General features: G+C 39.0%; 1 protein-coding gene across 3 annotated transcripts in view; it reads left to right on the forward strand.

Annotated features, from left to right (window-relative positions):
• The first annotated feature begins 391 nt into the window (after positions 1-391).
• Positions 392-21,102, forward strand: part of LOC106063401 (neprilysin-1-like) — a 59,199-nt gene continuing 38,488 nt past the window's right edge. For 2 of the 3 annotated variants that reach the window (XM_056013716.1, XM_056013717.1), the window contains exons 1-5: positions 392-495; positions 2,825-2,872; positions 5,417-5,640; positions 9,090-9,227; positions 20,014-20,178. In XM_056013716.1, the coding sequence (XP_055869691.1) occupies positions 440-495; positions 2,825-2,872; positions 5,417-5,640; positions 9,090-9,227; positions 20,014-20,178 (631 nt within the window). In that variant the 5' untranslated portion in view covers positions 392-439. Of the gene's footprint in view, positions 496-2,824; positions 2,897-5,416; positions 5,641-9,089; positions 9,228-20,013; positions 20,179-21,102 lie in introns of those variants that run through there. The other variant, XM_056013718.1, reaches the window with a different exon arrangement.

Here is a 21,102-nt window from a genome sequence, read left to right on the forward strand (position 1 = left end):
TACAATAATTATCTAACCGATTTTTTTCTGTTAAAAAAAAGACCACCTTATCATGTAATTTTTTTTTACATCTTGACTAAATTTCAACAAAAATTATGTAAAACAAAACCAAAAAAAAAAAAACACAATTATATATTAAATATATATATTAAACATCCATAAGTTTCTTTATATTTTAAGTTTTCAGCTTTTGTCAAAGTGCTGGTGGACCCCACCCCTCGTACGCCACTGGTGTAGACAAGGTTTCTCCAGAATATGATTTCAAAGGCATCCACCAATTATGCTCTAAGTGTTCCATGGTCGTTCTACGCTGCAGACGACACAAATTTCACACCAACAATCTTCGCACTTGTTTCTACGCACTCTGCTGAGTACTGAAGTGCACAAACAAAAATGGATTGAAGATTTCTCTATTTCTCTTAAATCCTCCTTCAAGAACATGTCTGGAACACTTAGGAAATCACTCACTTCAGAAGATTGGACAACAGTTGATTTGTAAGTCATATAGGGTCATGTAGAGTCTATTACTCACTGTGTAGACCTAAAGTATTGTAGATCTACAGGTATATCTAGACATGCATATAAAAAATAAATGTAACATAGTCCAGGTCTCTGAACTTTATGCACTGGCGCCTTGTGAATCCAGCATTTACTCTTAGGGCGACCATGGTAGTGTAATAATCACAGTATTTCTTGCTATCTATTTATATTTTGGCTCATTCTTATAGTATGAGTCCCCTTTTTTCTAATGTAAAATTTAATCTTTATTGTTCGTGTGAAGGCCTGGTATATACAATCACACTCCACCCCCTCCATTTTGTCCGGGGGGGGGGGGCGAATTTCGGTGTCAAAATATAATTTTATGAGGGGTGGAGCTACTTGAACTTAATAATTCACTATAAATTCACCGCTTACAAAACTCTCTTCAATATAAAACTTATGTAAGCTACAGTTCACCAAATTCTACGAGCGTAGCCAATGGGTGTTTTGAGATTAAAACAGTCAGAGATTGTAACAAGGAATTTTAAAAGGAAAATAGGAGTTTTATTATTACATTGTTATCAAATTTCTCGTTCATGTTTGGCTGGGTAGAGGAATAGATGGTTTTTGAAAGATTAATGAGAATAACATGACTCAGGAAATAAGACAACGGACAGTGTTCGATCCATGGACCATCAAGTTGACAGTTTAAAGAGCATACTATACGTTGTGCCAAAGAAACATAGCCGATATATTGAAAAGTACAATATGATACAATGCCTAAGAAATAACACTCGGTTAGCTCAGTCGTTAGAACATGAGGCTTTAAATCTGAATGTCGGGAGTTCAACTCCTTAATCGCGCGATAACTTTATTTAAAAAAATACCGTTTTTGGCACAATTTAATTTTTATCAAAGTTGAAAAGGAATTTATAACTTCGATCTTAAGGTGATTTAAATACTTAATTAAAAATTGATGTGTTTGAAAGCATTAGAGAGCTTTTCAAATATTTCGATAAAAAAGCTGAAAATACTCATCTATTGTATTTAGGACTGTTTTCTAAGGCGTAGATTGTGTGTGTGTGTGTGTGTGGGTGTTAGGGCATCGGTATCGGTCATCGAATTCTCTGACAAAAAACTATGTGTATGAGAGGGGTAAGGTTACAAAGCGGGCCATGCCAACTAGAGGAAACAAAAACTTAAATGTTCAAGTGTTTTCAGGGGCTGGGAGAGAAAAACAAAAAGGAAGTGGGGAGAGACAAGTGAGATACCATTCACATTCCAGAAGGGAGTTTGGGAGGGCGATTGAAAGCGGGCCGCTCCACTTAAACGTTACATATACTAGAATACACTGGCCAATATACGGAGTTATTGAAATGTGGACAGTTTTATTGAAAGTACAAAAAATAAGGGTGTGTTTGTGTGTGTGTGCTACAGCTAAAGTGTTATGTTAGAATGTGCTGAATAAAATAAGAAACAAGGTCCCAGGCCAAACAACTATCATACAGCTTATCATATATTTCGAATAAGAACTGAAAAACAGAAGAATAGTCTGTAAATAAGACTAGAGGTTCTATTTGTTGAGGATTAGAGTTTGGGAGAGGGGGGAGAAAAGTGAAACTTGAATTTATAGGTTGTTCCAATTCAACGTAATAGAAACTAAATCAGTTGGGAAAAAATGTATTGGGTAGCGTTTAACTTTACATCATTATATTTCTATAAGTAAGAACAAAATGCGAGGGCTATATGCGAAATAATTAATATGTAGCTTGGGAACATATCAATGGGTGAAGCCGGTGGGTAATGCTAATAATAATAAATATATATATAATAATAATAATAATAATCTTTATTATCCGTAAGGAAATTTGTCTTACAATTTGTGCATTACACCAAACAAAAACATTATAACTATAAGAAACCAAAGTGTACATTCACACCAGACTCACTCATAATTTACATGTGACAAAGTTTATACCAGATTGTTCTTATTTAATGATTTGATTGTCAGGGGAACAAAAGAGTGTTTGTGTCTGTTTGTCTTTGCTATCGGTGTCTTGTATCTCTTTTGTGATGGTAAAATCACAAAATCCTGACACAAAGGGTGATTCTTTATTTCGAGGATCTTGTTAGCTTTTTTATAGATGTTTGTCTCAAACAACTGCCCAAATGGGGTTTGTTATATATATATATATATATATATATATATATATATATATATATATATATATATATATATATATATATATATATATATATATATATATTAGCATGAGCATTACCCAGCGACTTCGCCCGTCGGTATATATATATATCCTAATACAATTATTTGTTCACTGAACAGACGAGAGCTACAAGAATTGAGAGAGAGGACAGAGAAGATCCAAGCTGCGTAAGTAGAAGATGTAGTAGCTGCGTAAGTAGAAGATGTAGTAGATATCTCTTTGAATCCAAACCTAGGTTTGTGTGTTGTATTTCTATTTCAAGCAATGGTGGTCTCAGCTTATTCTAGCAATTCATCTGCCACATTTATCTGCAGTTTGGCTCAAAGAAAAGCCGTGAATTCAGTTTTGTCTAGGTCTTTATGAATGACTTGTGGAGTCAACTAAGCGGTGATTGGACTGTACGTCTTTGTTGTTGTAAAATTAGTTATAATTTTAAAAAATAAATTAGCCAACAAAATGTTTGAAGTAAGCCAGTTAGGTCTACACTTTAGACGATGCATCTTTTGTCAATTTAGAAATAGGAGATGATGATGTAAAGTAAATGGCAATGACCTAGGAGCCCATCAGTCTGAATTTAGGGTCGAGGGCTATGCCTTTGTCTTTACAGATTGTTTTGAGTTTTGCAAGTGCTGCTTTGGACTGTTCAATTGTGGCCAGTGGCTCAAGTCTGGTTTCTTAATCTGAAACGATAGCTCCGAGGTATTTAAAAGTAGAGACACTTGCAAGGTTTTCGCCTCCACTACTGATATCCATTTGAAAGCCCTGTTGGCTGTTTGTTTCTTTCGGCATTGATTTATATACCATATGCTAGGAAGTCTTGTCTATTCGCATCACCAAGTCAGCTATTGCTTCTTCTGGCCCTGCCAGACCATCTATGTCTTCCGCAAAAGCTGAAGTGAGGGATTTTTCTTCTGATAATGTCTACATTACCTTCGTAACCTTCCAGAACATCTACCATTTTTCTTTCAAAAAGAATATTGAAAAGAGTTGGTGAAAGTAGGGAAACCTGCCTCACTCCAACTGGGGTTTTCACTAGTGATAAAAGTTCTGGATTACTTTATATCTTTAGCGCCCAAGAAAGTTTTGTGTGAAATGTCTGTCCGTCTGTCCCGTTTAGATCTCGTAAACTAGAAAAGATAGTGAAAATCCGACATAATAATATTTTAGTCCATTCAAGTTCTGATGCAACGGCTACTTTTTTCTTTTCTAAAATCGAAAAATCTAATATTTTAAATCACTTATGCAAACAGTTTTTTTTTCATAAAAATACGCCACTTTTACAACTCTTCACTATTAATAATAACAAACACGAAAAAAAATGTTTATTTTTTTTTAAAGAGAAAAAATCTATTTAGTATGCATATAAGTTGGATAAAATTTAAAACCACAATTAATAAGTAAGTTTTCATATTATTGCGTAAACTGCAATGTCTTTACATGCATACAAAACACTTAACTGAATGAAAAACATGCCAGGTTCACATTAAACATCTCATTCACTTTCACCTATCCTTTGGTTTGCTGGACCGCTGGGGCAACACACAAGATCTGTCAACCTTCTTTCTCCATTCTTCTCAATCATTTTTCTTTGATCGAATTTAAATCTGATGTTCTGATGATTTTGTGGTAGTTTCCACAAAGTTTTAAATTGCTTTTCTTTGGAAGGGATGATTGACAAGGTTCAGGGCTTGGGCCATTCCCCTGACTGCCAGATCTTGTTACAAGTCTTAAAATTTTCGTTTTTTCCGGGCCATAGACGTTCAGAAGGAATGTTGTTCTACTAATTTTTCCCTTTCCAGGGATTTCATCGCTGACACCACTTCCGAGCGAAGAATTCGTTGATGTTGGTTCACACTGCATAAATTAACCTTTTTTAGTGCAGTAAGCAATAAAATGTAATATAAATTTACATCCATTTTGTTATTTTTTTAAATATTCAAGTCAGATCTTCATGGAACCAGCAGAAATCTGAATCCAGGAACCTGGACAGCTGATCCTCAAAAATGGCTCTAACGATTTTCCTAGAAATTTAACAGTTGATGTTTATCGCTGAGAAAAGAATTACTACCTCCTTGACCTCACGGGGAAAACTCTTGTTTGACTGTTATAATTTTTCAAAGTAAAACATAAATAAATGTAAATTTGGCTGAAGACTATAGGCCTATCTAGTTCTAGAGTCAACATGGCGAAGTCAACCGTATTATCGTTATTTTGCGATAACAGAAAATTTATAGTGGCTTCAATTTTATTGAATTTTTATAAGTGTTGCTTATATTTTTACGTAAATCTAATATAGATTACATCTAGATTCTAGAACTATAAGTAGATCTAGACTATATCTTATGAGTTATCAATTAGAACTTTAAGCACTTAAGGTCTATTGTTAGATCAAGATGTCCATATAATCGCAATAGTATATTGTCCTCGCTGGCCGAATCAAAAAGCGCAAGTTCTAGCAGCTGAAGGTGTTACGGGCTCGATACTCAAATTAAACCAAACATTGTTTGATTTTGTTTTAAATATTTTTTTCATTAAATTTAAAGTTTAGCAATGGGGGTATTGTCTTTTAAACATTTTTTAACAATTGTTTTTCATGTTTTTAATGAGGTTTTGGTTAGCATTAATGCCGGTGTGTGTGATAGAAATAAATATTTGAAAGTCTAATAATAGAACTGTTCACATATAGTTTCATCCTACAATGTCATTTAAAGGTCCAGAGTCTCACGGGTCAAGTATCTGATAAGTTTGGTTGTCTTAATCGTGTTAGTATCAAGCGGCCTAGTTGCATTCATATTTTATCAACAAGTCATTTCATCGAAAGGCGAACCCTCAAAAGCAGGGTCCCCCCCAAAACAGGTTCCAATGGATGTAGCACACACCGATACAGCAACGCTGACTTCGAAAAAAGATCTCCAACATCAGCCTCTGCTCGAAGGTTAGTAAAAATAGCGAACGACAAAATAGCGCCGACAAAAATAGCGAACGATAAAATAGCGCCGACAAAAATAGCGAACGATAAAATAGCGCCGACAAAAATAGCGAACGACAAAGTAACGTCATTAACGTAGCGCCTACAGAATAGCGATGACGAAACAGGGCCCACGACAAAACAGCGCCAATATTTATTTACCTCTATTCAAGTCAGAACTTCAAGGAACCTTCAGGAACCTGGATTCAGGAACCTGAAAAGCTGATCTCAAAAACGGCTCTAACGATTTTACCTATTTTCCTAAAAATTTAACAGTTTTTTAGAGAACTATCGCTTTATTGAAAGGAGAAATGGCGTCACTAGGCAGGTGCGGGTGGTGCAGGCCGCACCGGTTGACACCCAAGTGGGAAAAATGCACTTTTCCAAAATGCAACTTTAAAAAAAAAATATTGCCTCGAATTTCTCTCACAGTTTAGTATCAACATGTCCCAACCCTTTTTAATTTAATTCTATTTGAATTTATTATGTGTTGTAGACGACAGGAGAAAGAGTTTCTGAAGCTCAGAAATGTAGAAAAACGCCTGGCGCCAGGAGCTTCGCCCCAGACAACTTTGAGTGAATTTAAGGCACTCCCCCAAATATCTTATCTGACCAGTTGAGTGATGAACATAACATTTTTTTGATGCAATGTGATGAAAAACACATAGGCGTAAGCCTCTCGCACGCCACTCGACGCTTAAGGCTGCACGCTTTTTCCACGGAAATCAGTCTAAGGCGACTTTCACAGCCACTTCTCAGCATATGCCCACGAAATGTAGGACTTCTACAAAGGTTTGACGCCAGGTTAGACGTGGACGGCCATGTTTTTTATTTCCTCTTTTCGGCTTTCCTGTTACGTCTGACTTTGGTAAACGTGTTTCGTCTTGTCTCATGATATGTCTCACAAATGTCAATTGACGTTCAGTCACCACTTGCTTTAGACGGCGAATGCCTGTGTGCGAAAAATTATCTCGGGAGGATTCGTAGGATCCTTCTCAGCCATCGCTACTCAGCCTCTTTTCAACCTTCCACGTTTCAAGAGGTAGATGGCCTTTGGGACAATGATTGCCAGTTGAGTAGGTTGATTTTTAATTTCCAGGCTAATTGATTTGTTTGTTCAGATAGGCCATACTTATTGAAAGACGGCTCCTGCTTTCCAATCCGACCAACACCATGATATGTATCTCCATCGCTTGAGATAACACTGCAGCCTAAATATATTAACTTTACTATTTGTTCAAGATCTGTATGACCAATGTTGATCGGGAACTGGATAACCTGCACCCTATATGTATAAATTTGAGGGCGTCTTTATCGGTTACCTGGTGTATACATTTAATTGTATTTCAAAGTAATGCTATGTCGCCTGCAAATCCAAATCGGTTTGGTTTACGCCATGGGAATCCGAAAGCAACCTGTTTAATGACATCGTCGATGGCTGCAAGAAAGAGAAATGGGGATAAGATACACCCTAATCTCATATCCGTTGAAGAATTCCAGCGTCTGTTGTGAGACAACAGCTTGATTTGCTTTAGACATATTGCTGAATCTGAATAAATCGTTGCAAGATGCCTTACCCTCTTGCTATTTTCCAGAGTGATTCCGATGGACGATATCAAACGTATTTTTTTTTAATCTATAAAACTGAATTATTGTCCTTTGTTGGTATTCCAGGCTTTTTTTGACGAAGTTTCGCAGGACGTAAACCTGTTCAGTGCTTGATTTGCCTTTTTGGAAGCAGCTGAGAAACACTATTATAATTTAAGACCTTTTCCGTAAGGAGCTCTTAAAAATCTCTAGTAAAAAATATGTTCAACTCAAGGTTTCTCAATTCTATGATAGTACATTTTTAATTTATACAATAAAATTTGATAAAATGTGAAAAACATTTTAAAATAGAATCGAAAACCATTTTTCGAGTATAAACAATTACAGTTTTATTGCTCAAAATAAAGAAAGATGTTTGTTTTTGAGGGGAAGTTTACTTTTTTTGGGGGGTTGGTGACACCCCGAGCTTACCGCACCGGGTGACACCGACCCTAGTGGCGCCACTGGAAAGGAGTATCGCTTTCGGAAATTTTCGAATGTAGAAATTATTAATTCGAGAGTATAATAAAGAATGCCCACAGACTCTACTTATTAAAGCTCGATACTGATTATATATTGTTGATAGTATTGCGCTATTTTATGTCGCGCTATTTTGTCGGGAAATTTCACATGACCTATATAGTTTGCTAGTTTTCTGCGCATTTTGCTATTCTCTATTTTATTCGGGTAACCTTAGTAAGCTTAGATAGTGAATCGTCTCATTTGACTGTCCATTTAGTCGTGCACTTTATAGAATATGTCAATTGCATGTAATCTTCATTAGTATTAATGGCATTGTAATGTCTTCAAAGCATTTTGTCAGATCTGATTTCATCGCTAAACTCCCTTGATACCCAAACAAATCTATTTGGTTTCGGTTTCAGTTGAATTCGGTAGAGACTCCTTCTGGTATCGATTAATTTTAACAAATGTGTGTATGTGTTTGGTTTTATTGATAGCAGTCTTGAGTCAATTTTGCTACTTAGAATCGCGAGATACAAACCAGAGCATCTGAACATTACGTTGCACACCTGAATTTCATATTCTCCAAATTTTTCGACAATTGTATGTGTAAACTATAAAACCCTATATGCTCATAAGCACTTCCCTGGCACAGTGGTTAGTATGCTGGCTTGAGGAGGCTTAAATAGGTGTGAGCCCTTGAGTTCAAATTCAGGTCGTTCCAACATTGTTTTTATACATGTATTTAAAAAAGCGATCAGGGTGGCCTTCACACATTTATTCCCCACCCCTTTCCCAACTAGTCCAGACAAGTGATAGAATCAGAGTGTTTTGAGAAAGCTAAAAGCATGAAATTGCGCTAAACAAAACAATTGGTAAAAAATATTTTAAATCGCACAGATTTATTATTGTTAGTCTATACCTATTACAAATTGTATAACATGAATGTACAAAACTAATTTATACAACTACGCTTAATATGAGCTCTGTTGTTTTTTAAAGTATTTTTTGTTTGTATTTTTCTTGTTTTACACGTTTTTATACACACCGCCCATTTTGGGATCAATTTGAAACTTTGCACAATTATTTTTTGTCCTAAGACAACAGGAAACAATTTTGAACAACATTCATCAATTAATTAATTAATGTTATTTAATTAATTTAGTATGATATTGATTAAGGGAAATAAATCTTACAGAATTGATAGATATGGCCAATAATGTACAGTAAGTTTTGTTATTGTTTTCTTTAAGTATTATTTATTTTGTTTGTTCATGTTTTGTTACAAAAGTCATGCTATAACATTTCATTATATTACATTACAACGGTTGTGTTTGTGGGTTTTTTTTCTCGTAATTTGACTATAGGCTCTAGCACTTCAAGAAAGTCTCCCTCATTGGAAGCTCTCGTCGACTCGTCAAACTCAGTGGCCAAAACAGACACGTCTTTGTTCGTGACTTCAAAAAGAACTACACCAACAACAATGAAAGCCGAACGATTTGAAGGTGAGAAGACTTGTGCGAAACTCCTTTTCTTTACTATGATGAGATAATAAGATATAGCTTTGCTCTGATGATGTCAAATTACTCATGGTGAAACAAGAGATGACTAGTGAACCTTTTACGACACTTAGAAAGAGATAAATACCAGAAAGAAAGGTGCAGCTCTGCGTTTCACTTAGCAAGAGGTAAATACCAGCAAGAAAGGTGCAGCTCTGCGTTTCACTTAGCAAGAGGTAAATACCAGCAAGAAAGGTGCAGCTCTGCGTTTCACTTAGCAAGAGGTAAATACCAGCAAGAAAGGTGCAGCTCTGCGTTTCACTTAGCAAGAGGTAAATACCAGCAAGAAAGGTGCAGCTCTGCGTTTCACTTAGCAAGAGGTAAATACCAGCAAGAAAGGTGCAGCTCTGCGTTTCACTTAGCAAGAGGTAAATACCAGCAAGAAAGGTGCAGCTCTGCGTTTCACTTAGCAAGAGGTAAATACCAGCAAGAAAGGTGCAGCTCTGCGTTTCACTTAGCAAGAGGTAAATACCAGCAAGAAAGGTGCAGCTCTGCGTTTCACTTAGCAAGAGGTAAATACCAGCAAGAAAGGTGCAGCTCTGCGTTTCACTTAGCAAGAGGTAAATACCAGCAAGAAAGGTGCAGCTCTGCGTTTCACTTAGCAAGAGGTAAATACCAGCAAGAATGGTGCAGCTCTGCGTTTCACTTAGCAAGAGGTAAATACCAGCAAGAATGGTGCAGCTCTGCGTTTCACTTAGCAAGAGGTAAATACCAGCAAGAAAGGTGCAGCTCTGCGTTTCACTTAGCAAGAGGTAAATACCAGCAAGAATGGTGCAGCTCTGCGTTTCACTTAGCAAGAGGTAAATACCAGCAAGAATGGTGCAGCTCTGTGTTTCACTTAGCAAGAGGTAAATACCAGCAAGAAAGGTGCAGCTCTGCGTTTCACTTAGCAAGAGGTAAATACCAGCAAGAATGGTGCAGCTCTGCGTTTCACTTAGCAAGAGTTAAATACCAGCAAGAATGGTGCAGCTCTGCGTTTCACTTAGCAAGAGGTAAATACCAGCAAGAAAGGTGCAGCTCTGCGTTTCACTTAGCAAGAGATAAATACCAGCAAGAAAGGTGCAGCTCTGTGTTTCACTTAGCAGTGTGAATATTCAGTTAGCGCCCTCATGCACCATTTCCACAGAAGTCATCGTTCTGTTCCTAGCCGTTGTTTCCTACACTTTTACTTCGCGTGAACTGCACAATTGTAGCAAGACACTGTTTCCTACACTTTTACTTCGCGTGAACTTGTACTTATTGTAGCAACACACTGTTTCCTACACTTTTACTTCGCGTGAACTTGTAATTATTGTAGCAAGACACTGTTTCCTACACTTTTACTTCGCGTGAACTTGTACTTATTGTAGCAAGACACTGTTTCCTACACTTTTACTTCGCGTGAACTTGTACTTATTGTAGCAAGACACTGTTTCCTACACTTTTACTTCGCGTGAACGTGTACTTATTGTAGCAAGACACTGTTTCGTGATCGAATGTAGAGCAACAACTTACTTACTGAAAGGCGTAGATAGTTGGAGGGGCACTTATGAATGAAAGAGTTTAAGCCTGCATCTATGTATATATGCGTTGGTTTTACCTTAGTCTGTTGGACCGTTGGGGCAACATATAAGATCTGTAGACCGTTTTTCTCCATTCTTCTCTGTCTTTTGCCTTAGATAGAACCTCTTTCAATGGCAGGCCCGTCCATTCTTTTATAATATTTTCTCATCGCTTTGTCTGCCTCTTCTATGCATTTAGTGCAAACTTTACATTGGTACTATCTTAGACAATCAATTAAATTTTAGCGCTAATACTGATACTAATACTGATTATATCAGCCAAAAATTGCAGCTATGTTTACGATTACCTAGAAACATGTTCTCATTTAAAGTTTTCGAAAAGGCTATGGTGATGTTTTATCACGCTCACATCTGTAATATTTAAGTTTTATTATCACTGCCTGATATGGCAATCTGAACATTAAAAATAAAAACAAAATTTATAAAATCCTAAATGCTGTGACAAGTCAAAAACTCGCTGTCAGAGTCACTCTAAATTATCACAGCATTAATTATCATTTTTCCTTATTTATTTAGTTTATTTTAATTATTTGTCCATCCTACCCCTAAATCATTCACCCGCCACACCTTTTCCGCTCCAGGCTAGACTTAGTTGACCACATTGGAGATAGCTAAGGCGCGTCCTTTCATTTATCTGCCCTTGATCGGGGAAAGGTAAACACACAATCTCTTTTGTCTTGCCCGCCGGATGTCTGAAGGACGGTCGCGGTTGACACCACCTTGGTTTGAATGCAAGCTAATCCTTCTCCCCCCCCTTCTCTCACGTCTCTCTTTGATCTAAGAGATTACCCTGGTCAATACACCGCGTGGTACTCCAAGGTGTGACTCTTGTCGGACTTCACCCACGTGTAAGCTAATTCTTAGCCTAGGACATTTCCTGTGTCCCACATTTCCCAGGCATATATAAAGTAAATTAAATCGGGCCAGACCCTCTTTCATTCTCATACGAGCTGAGCTATCGAGTCTGGACTATATCACTTATTCTTTCTCCTAGAGGAATACCTGGTGGTAAGCCGAACTTAATCACAAGTTCCATCTTAATTACTCTGTGTATATTTCAATTGAATTTGTATCATGTGTATTTTCCTTAGTTCATTTATATTTAATTAGTGCATTGTGTATTTCTCACTGGCGTAAGTAGAAAACATAAACATGTCCTATATATTTAATTATGGACTGCATTAATCTATTAATGCTACGTTGCTCAATTGATCGTTGATGCAACCATGTATATATTTGTACATCTTATTTTATTTCCTGTATCTCGGTTAAACGCCTTGATAATTTTACTAGCGCACTGATACTGCGTCTAGTGAAGAAATATGAATTATCCCCCCCCCTTTTCTTTGTGTATTGAATTATCTCCCCTGTAGTCATTTCAATCTTACGAGAGTTGCGCCCACACCATTCAAGCGCGCTCCATTGTTCTCGACCCACGGTCATATGCAAACAAAGCGTCTCGGTCGCTGACCACCGCCCATTCACCCCCCCCCCCTTTTCTTTCTCTATCCACCTGTGTTGTTCATTCGAGATTATTATTTCCCCTTTTATGTACATTTTATGTTATTATTTCCACTTTTATGTACATTTCTATATTGCGACTATCTGCCATCTATTTTCCCAAATCCCATTTGTCATCATCTCCTCATTGTGCTCTAAAGCAATTTTACCAATCTGACGAATGCACCTCAGTCGAGGGCATCGATAAGATGCATGAGAGACATGTCCTAACTTGTCTTTATTTATCCGCAGCCTCCCTCAGGTGTCTGCCTTTTACCTGCCTATTTATTTGTTACTTGCTGTTCAGTGTCTACTCGACGCCACTCAACTATTGCCTATTTGCCTATCACTATTGCCTAGTTACTGGATCAACGATCCATTTACCTGCAGTTGTGCTTAGTGCTATTCAGCGCTGCATTTGCCTACTGAGATCTACTCAACTCTACTATTTGGCGCTATCGGCATTGCCCGCCTATTCAACAGCCCACCTGTCAAGCTATTAGGCGCGACGTCCCTATAGAGTCAGATCTGTGCGAGATGTCATAGCTACGCCAACCCTCTGCAACTCACTGGACATATCCTGTCAACCACGCTGCCCACGGCAGATCAGCTCTGCCCGCAGAAACCTTGTGCCCACGGTATCCGGCCACCCGCCATACTGTGCCCACTACAGATACTAGAACTTGGGACTGAGACTCCACAAGAACTATATCGCCGGCGTCCCTCTATCCGCTAGAGCGCCACCTCCAGCTGCAGAACCTCAAGCCAGGACACAGCCAGCTGCGACATCAACAGAACAACCAGCTAAGTCAGAGGACAAAGTGACATATTCTCTTATTATGTGCAAGAGTGATGATTAAACATAGAATATACTAGAGATAGATGCAAACCCTCCCCCTTTTTATTATTATATGTATATTTATGTAAATAAATATCCTTTATTTTAACTTTTGTATCTATCTTTCATTGCTTTGTCTCGTTGCGTGTCTGCTCCCGATTCATATGCTGATAAGTGGGGGTGTGATAGCATTAAAAATAATCATCCCCTAGACATAAAACGTGCCAAACACACGTCACATTTCCCCACCTGTCACATTTTGGCGAGCCCGTCCGGGATTTAACCCATTAGTACCGCAGGCACGAACAGGCAGCAATAACTAAATTTTATATCAATATTTTTCTAAAAATATTTATAAGTATCATCACTTCGCATTATCAAGAGTGTCACTTCTGTCATATTTTATTTATTACTATTATTGCATTTCATGTGTAATATTTCATTGCAGGAATTTTGTGATTAACGTAGGCAGACACCACATTCCCCTTTATACTCTTTCTTGCATTCAGCGGCTCCTTTCTACATTTTACCTCTCAATATCTTCCCCCTCATCCTCTTCCTAATCCGGCCTCTTTAACCATGGACTTAGCGGAATTAGCTTCCGATTTCGAGGCTGAAGGAATATTAGGTGGATTTGAAGGTCTCGAGTTAGAAGACTACGTACGAAGACGGATTGAAAGGGCACAAAGAATGGAAGAATTGCGCAAAGCCCGTGAGAAGGAAATACTAGAAATCAGACAGCGCTATAGACCGCAGAGTTTGGAGAGGAACAGCACACCCGCAAGACAAGATCAGGAAGCAGAGGAGAGTGGAATCATGACTCATGTCGAAACAGAGCACACTGCCCCATCAGACACAGACGTTGCTAATAAAGGTGAAACTACCACACCTGATGCCCCTTCTCTCGACCAGTCCACCTTGTCTACCCAGCCCAACCCTCCAGCTCAGTCTAATAGATCTGCAATCCAGCCCATGCCCTCAGGCAAACCCCAACCTAGAAAGGCACCAATCCAACAACCAGCCTTGCACAAAAACTGCAACTACCCTGCACGTAAGCCTCGTCATAACCAGAACAACCAAGCCCACCGTGACTGCAACAACAGCACGCGTGGCAACAAACCTAACCGTGCCTACCGTGACTGCAACAACAGCATGCGTAGCCACAAACCCAACCGCCAAAAGCAGCAGGCCTCACAGCGCATTTCAGTAATGACCGCGGTCCCCAAACCCTCTGTGTCTAATCAGCAAACACGTACTGATAGAACAGCGGGCGACCCATACGTCATATCAACACTGACTGTGGCCCCTGAACACACTGCCCTTGGCCCTATGAAAACGGAAGTCCTACCGGCACTTCCTCACCCTGTCTCATCTTCCCCCGGGATAGAGACCATTCTGGTTAACGGGCGGTACGTCCGGTCCCTATTTGACACAGGCTGTGCGGTAAGCTCAGTTATATGCAAAGCACTGGTTGATCCGGCTGATCTCACAGATAGAACTGTGACGAATCAGTCCCTTGACCGTGAGATTCCTCCAAAGGTTCTTCCTATTGCTAGGGTCCACGTAGAATGCAAGTACGTACATGGCACCATTGACGCAGCCGTCATGGACACGCCAGTATATGACTTCATTCTAGGCTCCAAATATGTCCCTCTTGGAGTAGTCAACAAGCCATACTTCTCTCTGCCCGTCGGTAGATCGACGAGGCAGAAACGTGGCCGCAACCAGCTGGTTGGAAGCCCTGGTCGCCACACTGACACGCCTAGTCCCGACTCATCAGCGAAGCTCAAACCACACTGCCCTGGCATTGACACTGCTAGGAAGTCACGAGTTAAGTCGTATACCCGCGCTTGTGAAGTTCTACTTGACCCAGGCTACTCAGCCAAAATTAAGCAACATTCCTCTGACATTGACAGTGTCAGAATGCCCCGAGGTAAGATGAGCCCTTGCTCTCGTGGACTCACTCCTCTTCATGGCTCCTCAGCCACCATTCCGAATCAACCTCCCCCTGGCATTGATAGTGTCAGGAAGTCACGAGGTAAGCCGAATCCTCGCGCTCGTGAAAACTCTTCTCAACATGGCTCCTCAGCCACCATTCAATATCAACCTTCCCCTGGCATTGACCGTGTCAGGAAGCCACGATGTAAGCCAGATTATCGCACTCGTGGGGACGTTCTCCGGCAGAACTCCACATTCTTTATCAAGCCACTCTTCCCTGACATTGATCTTGTCAGACGAAACCGAGGTAGGCTGACTACTTACCCTCATGAAGAAGCGCCTCATAGCGGCTTCGGAGGTAAGCCCCAACGAGCACACGCGCCTTGGGCACCCCGCCTAAGCCCTAATCACGCTCCCCAATCCGCCCCAGGAAGGAATTATTACTCACCCAGTCGCCCAATCTACTCTCCCAAGCAGCCCCAAATGTTTCACCCAGGTGATTACATACTCAGGGACGGGAAGTAGACCACGGACAGACTTGACGGACCCTCCTCCTGGCATGGCTACCCCTTTATTTTCGCAGATTTTTTTTTCTAATGCTGTGATAACAACTGATCTTAAAGTTAGAGTGACATCAGTCTGCTCCCACTTTATGGATCTTTCTGCGATAGATCCATCTTGGCGGCGGCGTATGTGACAAGTCAAAAACTCGCTGTCAGAGTCACTCTAAATTATCACAGCATTAATTATCATTTTTCCTTATTTATTTAGTTTATTTTAATTATTTGTCCATCCTACCCCTAAATCATTCACCCGCCACACCTTTTCCGCTCCAGGCTAGACTTAGTTGACCACATTGGAGATAGCTAAGGCGCGTCCTTTCATTTATCTGCCCTTGATCGGGGAAAGGTAAACACACAATCTCTTTTGTCTTGCCCGCCGGATGTCTGAAGGACGGTCGCGGTTGACACCACCTTGGTTTGAATGCAAGCTAATCCTTCTCCCCCCCCCTTCTCTCACGTCTCTCTTTGATCTAAGAGATTACCCTGGTCAATACACCGCGTGGTACTCCAAGGTGTGACTCTTGTCGGACTTCACCCACGTGTAAGCTAATTCTTAGCCTAGGACATTTCCTGTGTCCCACATTTCCCAGGCATATATAAAGTAAATTAAATCGGGCCAGACCCTCTTTCATTCTCATACGAGCTGAGCTATCGAGTCTGGACTATATCACTTATTCTTTCTCCTAGAGGAATACCTGGTGGTAAGCCGAACTTAATCACAAGTTCCATCTTAATTACTCTGTGTATATTTCAATTGAATTTGTATCATGTGTATTTTCCTTAGTTCATTTATATTTAATTAGTGCATTGTGTATTTCTCACTGGCGTAAGTAGAAAACATAAACATGTCCTATATATTTAATTATGGACTGCATTAATCTATTAATGCTACGTTGCTCAATTGATCGTTGATGCAACCATGTATATATTTGTACATCTTATTTTATTTCCTGTATCTCGGTTAAACGCCTTGATAATTTTACTAGCGCACTGATACTGCGTCTAGTGAAGAAATATGAATTATCCCCCCCCCTTTTCTTTGTGTATTGAATTATCTCCCCTGTAGTCATTTCAATCTTACGAGAGTTGCGCCCACACCATTCAAGCGCGCTCCATTGTTCTCGACCCACGGTCATATGCAAACAAAGCGTCTCGGTCGCTGACCACCGCCCATTCACCCCCCCCCTTTTCTTTCTCTATCCACCTGTGTTGTTCATTCGAGATTATTATTTCCCCTTTTATGTACATTTTATGTTATTATTTCCACTTTTATGTACATTTCTATATTGCGACTATCTGCCATCTATTTTCCCAAATCCCATTTGTCATCATCTCCTCATTGTGCTCTAAAGCAATTTTACCAATCTGACGAATGCACCTCAGTCGAGGGCATCGATAAGATGCATGAGAGACATGTCCTAACTTGTCTTTATTTATCCGCAGCCTCCCTCAGGTGTCTGCCTTTTACCTGCCTATTTATTTGTTACTTGCTGTTCAGTGTCTACTCGACGCCACTCAACTATTGCCTATTTGCCTATCACTATTGCCTAGTTACTGGATCAACGATCCATTTACCTGCAGTTGTGCTTAGTGCTATTCAGCGCTGCATTTGCCTACTGAGATCTACTCAACTCTACTATTTGGCGCTATCGGCATTGCCCGCCTATTCAACAGCCCACCTGTCAAGCTATTAGGCGCGACGTCCCTATAGAGTCAGATCTGTGCGAGATGTCATAGCTACGCCAACCCTCTGCAACTCACTGGACATATCCTGTCAACCACGCTGCCCACGGCAGATCAGCTCTGCCCGCAGAAACCTTGTGCCCACGGTATCCGGCCACCCGCCATACTGTGCCCACTACAGATACTAGAACTTGGGACTGAGACTCCACAAGAACTATATCGCCGGCGTCCCTCTATCCGCTAGAGCGCCACCTCCAGCTGCAGAACCTCAAGCCAGGACACAGCCAGCTGCGACATCAACAGAACAACCAGCTAAGTCAGAGGACAAAGTGACATATTCTCTTATTATGTGCAAGAGTGATGATTAAACATAGAATATACTAGAGATAGATGCAAACCCTCCCCCTTTTTATTATTATATGTATATTTATGTAAATAAATATCCTTTATTTTAACTTTTGTATCTATCTTTCATTGCTTTGTCTCGTTGCGTGTCTGCTCCCGATTCATATGCTGATAAGTGGGGGTGTGATAGCATTAAAAATAATCATCCCCTAGACATAAAACGTGCCAAACACACGTCACATTTCCCCACCTGTCACAAATGCTAAGGTAAGGTCATTGGCAAAAGCAAATCCCATTTTGGTCAGCTGTTTGAGACAAACTTTTAGAAACCTAAAAAGACGTTTTTTGGGGTCAGGATTTTGTGATTTTACCATCACAAAAGAGATACAAGACACTGATAGCAAAGACAGACACAAAAACTCTTTTGTTCCCCTGGCAATCAAAACATTAAATACAATTTAACTATCTGATATAAACATTTCACATGTAATTTTTAAGTGAGTCTGGTGTGAATGTATATTTTGGTTTCCTATAGTTATAAAGTTTTGGTTGATATAATGCACAAATAGTTGGACAAATTCCTTATGAATTATAAAGATTATCATTATTATTATCGTTATTATATCTGCCGAAGTATATTAAGATGTGAATGTTCCTATGACATGAATATCAAATAGATTCACGAATCATTTGTACCAAACTATGACATGAATATCAAATAGGTTCACGAATCATTTGTACCAAACTATGACATGAATATCAAATAGATTCACGAATCATTTGTACCAAACTATGACATGAATATCAAATAGATTCACGAACCATTTGTACCAAACTATGACATGAATATCAAATAGGTTCACGAACCATTTGTACCAAACTATGACATGAATATCAAATAGTTTCACGAATCATTTGTACCAAACTATGACATGAATATCAAATAGTTTCACGAGCCATTTGTACCAAACTGGCAAGGAACGTTGAAGTAATTGGAGTGCACTTCTCGGCAGAAGATTCCAGCATTTTTTGTTGTCTCCGATTTTTCTTCTCCTCTTTTCTGCTTCTTTTGTGTATGTGATTGGTCACTTGGTCATTTGGTCACTTGATCACTTGGTCATTTGGTCACTTGGTCACTTGGTCATTTGGTCACTTGGTCATTTGGTCACTTGGTCATTTGGTCACTTGGTTACTTGATCATTTGGTCACTTGGTCATTTGGTCACTTGATCACTTGGTCACTTGGTCATATGGTCACTTGGTCACTTGGTCATTTGGTCACTTGGTCATTTGGTCACTTGGTCATTTGGTCATTTGGTCACTTGATCATTTGGTCACTTGGTCATTTGGTCACTTGGTCACTTGGTCATTTGGTCACTTGGTCACTTGGTCATTTGGTCACTTGATCATTTGGTCATTTGGTCATTTGGTCATTTGGTCACTTGGTCATTTGGTCAATTGATCACTTGGTCATTTGGTCACTTGGTCATTTGGTCAATTGGTCACTTGGTCATTTGGTCACTTGGTCACTTGATCATTTGGTCACTTGGTCATATGGTCACTTGGTCACTTGATCATTTTGTCACTTGGTCACTTGGTCACAATTGTTCAAGTCTTTAAGATTTTAATTGATTTGTGAGTGACATCTTGGCGAGGAAATCCTAGGACCTTGCGACAAACTGACCAACCCAACGATATAATGTGACTGGACACGCCATTGGAAACAATTTTATTACCAGTGAGACTATAGATTAATGTGTACTATAGGGTCTAATAGATCATTACATCGGTAAATTAGTGATATGCCTACTTATTTATAGGTTCAGGGTCTAGTTATAGATTCCCCCGAGTAGGTTCACACATTATTGTGTTGGGTTATAAAACTACATATTTTGTATGTATGTGTATGATTTTGTATGGGTGTACCAAACCATTTCCAAAGCCATCAATTCTCTATAAATACAATCCTAACTATGAATGAAATTGTAGCTTCCACAATACTGAATCTACAATTACTGATAAGCCCTAACTCTTTTTTAGCGCTAGTTGCCAACTAGAGTCAAGCAATAACACCATTTACTGATATCTTAGAAAACCACTCAAACATGTTTTCAGTGATAAACCTTATATTATATTTATCCATGAGACCTTGACGCGTACATTATTTAAAATATTACCCCCTGAGCTCTTCAGAATTTTTTTAGAAATAAAAATACGCGATAAGGAAATGTAAAAAAAAGTATTAATTTGGATCATTTATTTAAAAAAGGGGTAAAATAAAAACTATTGACTTTGGTATTTCAGCACTGACCTATATGCAAAACAGCATTGATTTGAATGTCAATCCGTGTGAAGACTTTTACCAGTTCGCATGTGGCAAATGGAATACAAGTTATCATTTGCCGAATAGCAGTTTAGAAGTCAATATGTTTTCACTCATTGAAACTAAAACATTCAACGAGATCAAAGGTATGTAACACAACAGATGCGTGCTAAAGAGATACGTGATACAGAGATACGTGATACAGAGATACGTGATACAGAGATACAATAGATTTAGTATTATCTCTTTGACGCTATGATATTTTTTTGAGTCTTACAAAGTACCATTCCATGCTCTCTCTCTCTCTCTTTCTCTCTATCGAAAAAAGAAAAAGACTCTAGATCTATGTTATTAATGCTATTAGGATTGGTTTTGGTTTTTATATAGACCGGATTGAAAAGGAATTGGAAAAGACGTAAGGCATATTGAAAATAAAAAGAAAGAAAAAGAAAAAAAATGCTTTAAAAAATATGATATTTTTTAATGCTTTATAAATAGACTCGGCCTTTTTCGAGGAAATACCGAAAATAAAATACAAAAGGTTTAATAGAAAGCTTGCGTTTTTTCGCGAATAGCTGTCATCAAGTTGGGAATCTGTCAAAACCTGTTTTTAGTGAAGACCCGTACGACAGTTTAAGAGATTTCTTAATCTGTCAGTATGTCAGTCAGTGGTATTTTTCAAACAATGTTTATTACAAAAGTCTTGTGTTTTATAAATTATAGTCAGAGCCTCTCGCGCTAAATTGGCTGCTCTTAAACGTCGCGTACCCCCCCCCCATACCCGCTTCATCTCTTGTTACATATGTCTCTTACTTCTAGGGCTTCTAAAGGGAGAGAATTGGTATTAAAATGTCTCTCCATTGTAGCTACTTTATAAAACCAATACGGGTCAATGGAACAACTGGGAAACACATGTAAATCTTTCATTGGAATGTCTTTGCTGGTTCATTTATACATAAGTACCATGCCTTGATATCTCCACTTCGTTCTAGTGTCGTATGTAGTTTGCCAAGAAATTGAATACATTGATAGACTCTATACTTCTCTTAGTACGTGTATCTAAATGTACT

Source organism: Biomphalaria glabrata, chromosome 16, assembly GCF_947242115.1.
Source record: "Biomphalaria glabrata chromosome 16, xgBioGlab47.1, whole genome shotgun sequence".
NCBI classification, from domain to species: Eukaryota; Metazoa; Mollusca; class Gastropoda; family Planorbidae; genus Biomphalaria; species Biomphalaria glabrata.